Source organism: Actinia tenebrosa, unplaced genomic scaffold, assembly GCF_029948245.1.
Source record: "Actinia tenebrosa isolate PJP-AT-01 unplaced genomic scaffold, QUT_ActTen_1.0 PGA_scaffold3__52_contigs__length_22856419, whole genome shotgun sequence".
Taxonomy (NCBI): Eukaryota; Metazoa; Cnidaria; class Anthozoa; order Actiniaria; family Actiniidae; genus Actinia; species Actinia tenebrosa.
Window position 1 is genome coordinate 11756021 of NW_028292580.1, and position 10550 is coordinate 11766570.

General features: G+C 38.6%; 1 protein-coding gene across 1 annotated transcript; it reads right to left on the reverse strand.

Annotated features, from left to right (window-relative positions):
- Positions 1–244: 244 nt before the first annotated feature.
- Positions 245–8141, reverse strand: LOC116304874 (uncharacterized). Its single transcript, XM_031714661.2, has 9 exons — positions 8108–8141; positions 7587–7681; positions 6387–6943; positions 5578–5698; positions 3709–3828; positions 3387–3485; positions 2386–2454; positions 1602–1693; positions 245–314 (listed from the first exon to the last, which is right to left on the reverse strand). The coding sequence occupies exons 1-9, from the start codon at positions 8139–8141 to the stop codon at positions 245–247; spliced, it is 1257 nt and encodes a 418-aa protein (XP_031570521.2).
- Between the last annotated feature and the right edge of the window lie 2409 nt (positions 8142–10550).

The following is a 10550-nucleotide window of genomic DNA, read 5'->3' on the forward strand; positions in this document are numbered from 1 at the left end:
CTCTCTATAGAGTCTAAAGTCTTATTAACGGCCCTCTCCTCTAAAGACTTCCTTCTCTCCCTCCCCTCCCCCCAAAAATAAAAACGGATACCTTCCAGTTTGATGTTGCGCAGGTCTGAGCAGCAATGGCGCGCCTTTTGCGATCAACAGTTTTTTTACCATTTGGCCGTGGAATGTCTCCGCTTTCAGTGGTAAAAAAATAACATGAAAAATTTAGTAATTAATAAATATGTTACAAAATAAATCAATCACTTATGACTGTTGGTTCTTCCACGGAGTTCCCTTGGGCCAGCTCTTCGCATGACATAAGCGCACTGAAAATGAACAATATATATAAATCAAGTTTGTAAGAATGTTTATATCATTTGATAAGCCATACTCTAATGGGTGAGGGATCTCGCACACCAGTTGTATTTGTCAACTTTCACGAGGTTTCGTTACACGTTTTTTTCTCTTAGAGTGAAGGCATTTAACTCGTGAAATAAAAAAATACTAGTCAACGTGTAATAGTCAAATAGACACAAAAAATGCATAAGCACAAGCATAAGCATAAGAGTGTACGTCCTCCTGACTAGGAAATTCAGTGACTGCATAATCATATAAACTTACACGAGGTATTTGTAGTGGTAGGGTACAGGACTACGACACAAATGGGTTAATGAAGAAGTATCCTGTACCCTAGCAGTACTCAGATAAAATATAGCTCAAATATAGCCATGTCAAATGGCAAGAACATTACAATCGCTTTATATGAGAAAAAATTCAATTTCTAAGAGCAAAGGGATTTTATTGTTCTGCCATCTAACCACAGGTAGCCCAGGCTGCATTATAAGCTTGGGCACGTGATGGTGCCATCTATCCACAGGTAGCCCAAGCTGCAATATATGCTTGGGCACATGATGGTGCAAAACATCTCGGTATTAAGTTTATTTTTTTACTCCTTAAGGATAATGATTTTTTGTTTGATTGAAAAAAATAACCGGAGACCATACTCCCAGACCCGAATGCTGAAGCGTTGTATGGTAGCGCGAAGCATTTACGGCTATACCAGAGATTTCGACCCCAACACCGCTATCCCGGGAGGAATTACAGACTGATCAGGAAGCTCGGCCGAAGCCTAAGGGAGAGGTTAGTCGGCCCCTAGTCCATAGATGATGAACCCCTTGCTACGACCAGCATACCCAATTTATCGATTCTATCACTGATGAACTTAAGATCCGTAGTCACTCCTTTCCATGTGGGATGCGTTTTGAATATTTTACTTGCCTTGACGCACACTTTGGAAAAATAATCAAATTTGAGGTTTTGTTTCGTATTCTTAAAATAACGTTTTAACAACCAGCGAAACAAAAAAAAAAAAAAACATAAGAAATTAGAAAGAAAAAAACTTGGAATAATCAAGTGAACTGAGAAATACAAAAAGAAGAAGAAAAATACAACCTCAAAAACCCTACTAGGATAATAATAATAGTTGTTTGTTTTACGCAAATTCAACTTAGCGTTTTCAAATGCGCCAATAAAAGAGAGGGGTAAAGCCTCGCTCTGTCTATTATCGCGAATGCGCAAATTACGTCATAACGTTTACGGTTTACGGAGTATACCTAAACAGTGTCTTTTTCTTCTTCACTGCTCGGATCAGCCTGGAAAATTCTTTGTCCCAAAGGTCGTTGGTGCCAAGACGAGCACAGAGTTTCTAAATATAGATTTTTAGAATAAAACAAAACAAAACAAAACAAAACACAACAAAAAAACTATGACCTTCTATTGCCGAGTTTCATGCATATCGAGGGAGTACTGGGTCGAAACAGGACACAGTCGCGTACACGATGTATGAATATCTGATTATTTCTCACTGATTTCTGCTCATTGACTCAAGTCAAATCAAAATTGAACTTTGTCGAGCCAATGGCCGTATTTTGTGCAATAATAGAGCATATTCTTGAAATCTGATTGGCTGACAGATACGATCAATAAGGCCTAGGGCAAACGTCGAACTTTCCATGCACCGAACTTAACTACATCAAAGAATGCCGCCTCATTATCACCTGATATCCATTGCTTTTAATGAGTTCGGTGCATGGAAAGTTCGACGTTTGCCCTAGGCCTAAGACTCGCTGCTCCCATCTATGATCAATAAGAGGACAGTCAATGGAATTCTATGAGAGATCTGTTAAATACAACTTGGTCAAGAGTTGTCCGGTCTCCCCAGTCCCCCTACTTATTAATATGAAACTCGGCAATTGTTTACAAAGGATTCAACCAATCACAATCAATTAATACAAATGGTCTAATGGAAAATTTCGTACGGTTCTTCTAAACAGGACTAAATTTGTTCCAGAGAAACGAAATCTGCTGTCCTAAGCATACATAACTGAATTTCTTTACCTTAACATCAACCATCCAAAGTATAATTTGTAATCTTCTCTCTTTACTGATTCTACAGTTTATCATGGTCTGTAAATTCAAACCACAAAAAAGCTCAAATGTCCCTAATGAAGTCATGTTTGACTTCAAACAAAAAATAAATGACGTCATATCAATTTTAAGAGCAAAAACTTGCTATTGACGTCATACTCAACTTCAAGGAATAATCTACACTCAAAATTGCTACTCAGTGAATAGTAATATATTCACATGCTAACAATACACGCAAGTATACATATTTAGATATGGAAATGCATGAAAATGGTCCACATATCCCAGGGTGGAGGAGCTTACACCTCCAGAAACGCCATGAATATTCATCATCCACCCTGATGACGTCATCAGCATTATATAAGAGACATTAATTATTCATCGGTATCACTTTGTGAGAACTAGCTGCAGAGGACAGCACCCAACCCGCCCGCCCCTTCCTTTCTCAGCTTCTTCCTGTTTGCTCATATGCATAACTCTTGCGGGTTTGGTCGGCAGGGGTGATTTTCCCATATCTTAGTTAATGCTGATTAGTAAGCAGGATGGTTTATGTACTATTCTAAGTGCTAAGAATAATAGCGAGTATTTACATAATATCCCATCATGCATTGCTATACATATATATGTATATATATATATATATATATAAGCGTGAACACTTCCTTTTGTGCTACTCTCATCTACGACGCCGAAAAACTGGTTCTGACCTCCCCACCCCCCCTCCCACCCTACATGACGCGTTGTAAAACGTTTCCCCACACTCGCGAATATATTACAATTTGGAGGACAAAACCAATCTCAATAGAATTGGATTATGTCCTCCAAATTGAATTGCACTCCGTCGGACGACAAGGGGTCTATTTATGTGTCAAAGCCGCTACTGGCGTCATAGTAGTGAACTATTTTTTGAATGATGACGTTATATTGATTCTATGCCCTCGGATTTCGTCCCAGATCAAGTCTGTCCGTACCTCCTCAGCTTTATTCATTGTCTTGAAGAGCACCAGGCGAAAAATTGCAGGATGAGACTGGTTTATTGTACTCAGACACGCGAGTAAAGCATCTGAAAACTAAAAACGAAATAAGCTTTAGAATTTTTTGAAAAATAAAACATTCACTTCTTATCCGCCCCTCCCCTCAGGGGGCCTATTTCTAAAGTATACGCAAGGAATTATATCTCTCTCTAATCAAAGCTATTGTAAGGAAACAAACAACCAACCAAACAGGCAACAAACCGACTAACCAACCGACCGACCGGCCAACCGACCGACCAACGAAACAAACAAAACAAACCTTTTTATAGCACCACTGCTCGAACACATGCTTGTACATGATTTTGACTAGCCAGTCCGAACAAGACCTTACGAACGCTTTCTGCATGTGCATTTCTAAACCTGGTAATATTGAAGTAATCTGACACAAAGAAAAGAACAATTTACGAATCATTAGTTTAGTTTATATTCCAGTATGTAAAATATCCATAGTATTCAAGGGCGGATCTAGGGGAGGGGTGCAGGGGAAACGCACCCCCCTACTGGGGGTGCACCCCCTCCCTAAACCAAAATCCTGGACGGCGTAACTCTCCTCCCCCTCCCCCCCCCCCCTGCATCCGTCCCTGGTATTGCGAGTCCATAAGCCTCTTCTGAGCTCGACAAAAAAGGTTAATTCTGGTCGAGTTTCGGCTCTAACAACACCATATAAGGCATGACGAACAAAAGATGTTAATACCGACCAAAATCTACCATTTTCTGTCTGCGGTTGCACAAATTATAGCGACGTTCTTTGCTGAGTATAATTATTTCCGAGCCAACCAGAATACTGCAGAATATACGACGACTTTCCTGCGTTATGATTGGCTGTATTTTTAATGATGTGGAATTCGAGGTAATCTACTCGTTCCACAAAGGGATCGGAGTTAAGAAACTTCAAAGGGTAATCAACCTCCTTATCTTGGGCTCAACATTTTCCCATTTTTGACTACGTGTCATTTATTATTAATCTCTTAAGTATAAGCTGTTTTGTTTGAGTTGTATTTATAGTGGCGACTCCTAAACCTCCAAGTGTATGCGGGTTTACCCTCGATTTAAGGAGTTGTTTTTTTTTTTTTTCTGCTGTTGGTTACCATCCTCAGAAGTGAGGGTAAGCCCGCATGCACTGGAGTTTTAAGTGTCGTCAATTCATGTGTCTTCGTATGGCAGCCATTAAACAAAGAAATGATATTCAAAGAAATGGCACGTCGTCGATCTGAAATGGGAAAACCATTTTTCCCAAGGAAAGAGGTCTAATACATTAGATGATCAAAGGGGATAGAAGATATCTGAACTACCAAAAAAACGAACGCACTACAATCAATGTACTCTTGTTATTAACACAAGCATGCGTAGCCCACCTCAATTGAGAGCAAATAAATGGAGTTAAGTATTAAAGTGGCTTAAAACCCAGAAACAGAAATCAACATTAAGCTTCCCTTATTTAGATCAATTCTATTCGGAAATTGCCTCCGGGAGACCATCGAAGTAATGCACTTAGTAAGGGTTCGTGCGTACTCAATAATGGTGCTGGTTTTAATGGCCAACAGGATAATTATAATAATAACAATAATAATAAGTGTAAAGGTTTTGAACCCAGGTGTTGAAGTTTGTTTTGAAATGTGATCGTCCGGGTGAGTGTAGTCTTGAGAAAGACGATTGTTGGTGGTGACTGACGTTTCGACAACCTGAGCGGAAGTCATCTTCAGAGTCCAGTGAGAAAACGAGAGAATAACAATAATAATAATAACAATAATAGTAATAATAATAATAAAATAATAGAATAATATTAATAATAATGATAATAATAATAGTAATAGTAATAACAATAATAATAATGACAATAATAACTGCCAAGTAAGAAAGATTTAGAGAAGACAGCCAACAAGCAGGAAAAGTAGCCAGAACTTGACGATGACAATGATGAAGAAAAACTGGGTCGAGTTGACGTTGCAGTGCATTTTGGGGCTGTTTTAGGAGAAGAAGAAATAGACGCCATCTTGGAAATATCTCCCTAAAAAAGCCCCACAACGCACTGCAGCGTCAACTCGACCCAGGATTTTCCTCATCCTCGTAATAGCTAAGATCTTGCCATCAGTTTTTTATCTGTAGTATTTTGCTATTATTTGTGTACCTTGAATAGAAATTCTTCTTGACGCTTGTTGCGTGATAATGAAGAATTCAGAACCTTTTCTAGTTCGGCAAATTCTCCTTTCTGAATTAACGTTGAAAATACATCGTCATCCTCTTCAATACTGATGGAAGGAAAAAAGACACAACATAATGTTAAACACATAACTTTTCAAGAGTTTTCTAATAAACTATGGGTGCGTTTATTGTAGAAAAGTAACTAAAGCATGCCGCGGTTCTTCAAAGACCTTGTTCAGAAAATTATCATTAATTTCGTTAAGACTATACAGCTAAACCATTTCCTTTTTTTTTTTTTTTTTTTGAAAGTTTCAGTCAGTATAAGTGTGTTCCAGGCGGCGTTATTTATCTGGGTTTTGTGACCAGCAGGCTTGAGTAGGTTTTGTATTACGTGACACCGTCACGACATCTGAACCATCAAATCACCAAGATTTCTGGTCATGCATCTAATGAAAATGATAGTTGATGGCATCCTCGCGGTCACTGTCACGGTCACTGTCACGGTCACGGCAGCGCACCAGACGCCAGCGAATAGACTTTGTATTACTGTGAAACGTTATGACACATGTTTCCGTCACGACATCTGAACGATCAAATCACCAAGATTACTAGTCATGCATATAATGAAAATGATAGTTGATGGCATCCACACGGACACGCTCACGGTCACGGCACGGCACGGCAGCGCACCAGACGCCAGCGAATAGACTTTGTATTACTGTGAAACGTTATGACACATGTTTCCGTCACGACATCTGAACCAGCGAATCACCAAGATAAACAAATTGACATTACCTTTTCATTTCCTCGTCAATTTCAATGTGGGGGTCAATGTCTCTTTTTTCAGGACTTTGTTTGTTTCCATCCTTGCTATATTCTTGAATTTCCGCTTCGCTTTTCTCTCTATTCTCATTCTTGTGACTATCGATATTTCCCCTTTTTACTTTTCCATTCCCCATATTTTGGGTCTCACTTTCAATTTCGATTCTACTTGCACTGTCATCATTCCTGAGGTTTTCTGTGCCACCTTCACAACGCTTTCCTTCCCTTTCTACTTGGCATTCTTTTCCAATGCCTGCTTCCAAATCATTCATTCTAACATCATCAATGACGTCAGAGGTGAATTCTTTACTTTCTTTCATGACCCTGTTGACGTCATCATCCAATAAAGTCCAAGTCCACTCCATCAAGTCATCCTCGTCGCCTTTGGTATCACGTGATTTAGACCCAGTCTTCTGGGTTTTGGTTTCTGGTTCCGCTTCCTTGCTGCTTACGGAAGCATTTTGATAGAAACGCTGAATCTTTTGCGACAGTACTTGTGCTACAAGAGGGTCTTTTATCAAAGGAATGAACTGCAAGGAATTTAGAAATACTCATTAGATTAATAATTTTATAATAACTAATGAACAATAAAGGAAAATAAAGGTGAAAAGCATGAGGGAAGAAAACAAGCGAGTAAACGAGGAAGATATATAGGAAATTGAAATAGAATTAAAAATATGAATGACTGGATGGATGGATAATGGATGGATGGATGGATAAATAAATGACTGGATAATGGATGGATGGATGGACGGATGGATGGGTGGATGGATGGATGAATGGATGAATAGATTAATGGATGAATAGATTGAAGGGTTGATGAATTGATGGATGGACGAGTGGATGGATAATGGATGGATGGACGGACGGATGGATTAGGTGTATGGATGAATGGATGAATAGATTGAAGGGTTGATGAATTGATGGATGGACGAGTGGATGGATAATGGATGGATTGATAGACGGATGGATTGGGTGAATGGATGAATGGATGAATGGATTGAAGGGTTGATGAATTGATGGATGGATGAGTGGATGGATGAGTGGATGGATGAGTGGATGGATGAGTGGATTGATATATATTTAGGTCGGATGGAGGATGGATGGATGAATGAATGGATGGGTGAATGGATGGACGGATGGGATAAAAAGAAACAAGAAAGCACCGATTACCTTGATGATTAGAGTTTCCAGTGCACCGACAGCTCCATGTGTAACTTCAACACGATCTAAGAATAGGCTAACCAATGAAATTGGAAACTCCTGACCTGAAAATAAACGAAAGAAGAGAGGGGGGCTCATTTAGAAGGCACGTTGAAATCATATATGTGGGTCAAAACGCCGCATAAAATCAATTTTCCTCCGAGTATAGCCTTCCATTTAAGCGCTTCGGATAAGGGGTGGGTGGGTGGGTTAGGGTTTAGAACAGCGATTTTCTCATGGGAATAACATGGCAGTTGTGAGATCGATGTCCATGGTGAATGCAATCCGTATCATAATGGAGTAATGGAAGCGCTTCATACGAACATCCGAATAAATACTATACACAGCCTATGCAGTAAATAAATTCATTCGTTTTGTCACATTTTCAGTTCCGTCGTTAATAGTTCTTATTGTCGGCAAACCTTTTTGAAAATTAATTTACATAAAACCAAATGGGCTCTCGTTTAATTAGGATTTGATGTCAGCCTTACCGGCCTCTTTTGAAGATTTTTCATTGATTAACATTTGTAGAAGATTAACGGCTTTAAGAGCTGAAGCAGTGCTGGGCTGAATATTCTTGAACCAGCTGAAAAAGAGAAAGGAAAATGCTAAGTGAAAAAGAAATTTCTGACACCATTTTTTTCTAGACAGACAGACAAACAAACAGAGAGAAAGACAGAGAGATTTTATTTGTTAGAGACTGTACATCGAGTGGGAGTGTGGGGGGAAGGGGTGGTGGGAGGAGCGGAGGGGAGGGGTAGTGGGGAGGGGGTAATAAAAGCAGGGGCACTAGTGGTAGAGCAGGAACAAGTTTAAAGGTAGTAATAGGGGAGGAAAAATTGCAACAAAAAATTTTTATTTATAGAAGGAGATAAAAGCCACAGGTATACCAAAGCACATGATAGATTAGAATGCCTTTCCTTACCTCTCAAAGAACGTCTTGGGAATACAGTTACTACCACCTGGTAAAGCAGCTCCTTTTGTCATAAACATTTCTATTGGATAATCCCAGCCCGTGACGTCTGACAGTTTTGGTGATTTGAAGACACTTTCACAGGCCCACAAAACGCACTACGTGGAGCAAAGAAGAATATGTTTATCAGTTGAAATTTGTACCGTTTGGTCACGTGATACTTTCGATAGATATAGTCATCATATCATCATCATCATCAACTTTATGCATCATCATCATCATCATATAGTCATCATCATCTTCATTATCAACATCCTCAACTTTACGCATACTCATCATAATCATTATATAGTAATAATCATCTTCATTATCAATATTCTCATCATCAACTTTACGCATCATCATCATAATCATCATATAGTCATCCTCATCTTCATTATTAACATCCTCATCATATCCTCATCATCAACTTTACGCATCATCATAATCATCATATAGTCATCATCATCTTCATTATTAACATCCTCATCATATCCTCATCATCAACTTTACGCATCATCATCATCATAATCATCATATAGTCATCCTCATCTTCATTATTAACATCCTCATCATATCCTCATCATCAACTTTACGCATCATCATCATCATATAGTCGTCATCATCTTCATTATTAACATCCTCATCATATCCTCGTCATCAACTTTACGCATTATCGTCATCATATCATCTTTGGTAAGCAAGGGTAGTGTGCGCTGCTAATGCCCCTGTGATGTAGTCAATGATTTAATTCATGGACTTGTCATTATTTCCTTTTTCCTAAGGTTTTTCTCCGGGTCCCACAGTTTTTCTCCCTCCGCAAAAATCAACGTTAATTTTTCAATTTCATTTTCATGGAATAATGGCTCGAAGAGTCGTTCGTCTGTTCTATGATACCTCACAATTTGTGGATGAAAACCGCACGCGCGCATTTTCCATGAAGTAATCTTTATTTACAATATGCAAAGAATTAAACAAGACTAAATTTTCATTGTACACTGGCCATAATTTTGTTTATATCAATACACTGTATTTCTGGAAAATTGTTTCCTTACAAAAATCTTTACAGACATCATGCTGAAATATTGGTAATTTCCTTGAAAAACTAGTCAACAACACACAATTTCTGTTAATATTTTTAGAATATCTTTTGACAAAATTTTACTGTACAAGAATTGTCGTAAGGTTATATATCAGTAATTTTTATGTTATTCTGCAGATTATTATTAAAAACCTCGAAAAAACACGATTGAATCAAGATAAAAAGTATTGATAAAAGCATTTTATGTTGACGACTTGAATGCACTTCGTGACCCAACTCCAGAATCCACGCGATTGTCTGCAAAGATATTATCCTCAGTCACTTTAGGAAAGGAATTGTGCTGGCATACAGACATGGAATCAACGCTGATTGAAGCGAGATTTTCCATTGCCATAAACTCCTGAACAGCCAAAGCCTCGAAGGAGTTTTTTGGTTCTTTTAAGCCAATGAGCACTTCAATATTCACGTGATCTTTGGGCCATTCTGTGTGAAGTCGGTGTAAGCTAGGCGTAGAGTGTTCAGGGACATGACTTAACTCTTCGTCAACATTCATGTCTTCAGAGGACTTTCTTGAATGGTTTTTTAAGTTAATGAATTTACCATGCGCTGGCTTGTTGTTGAAGTCGTGATCGGTATTGGCCTTATCATCAGATGGCTTGGACATGCCAAGATTCAAGGTTCGCACAATCAAAGCGTAGATATCAGGGATCGTTCCACCAGGGACCCCTTCTTCACTCTTTTCATTATCATTTTCATTATCGATCTTATTTTCTGATGCGTTGCGAGAATAGTCTGTGTTGATAGAAGAAGGTGCGGAAATGTCGTTCGCTTTTGGAATTGAGAGTTTACTTGCTGAGATGAAAGGACTGATGTTACTGGAAGACGAGTTCTATAAATATATGGAAAGATATTATCATTATTTGATCATTACAGTATATAT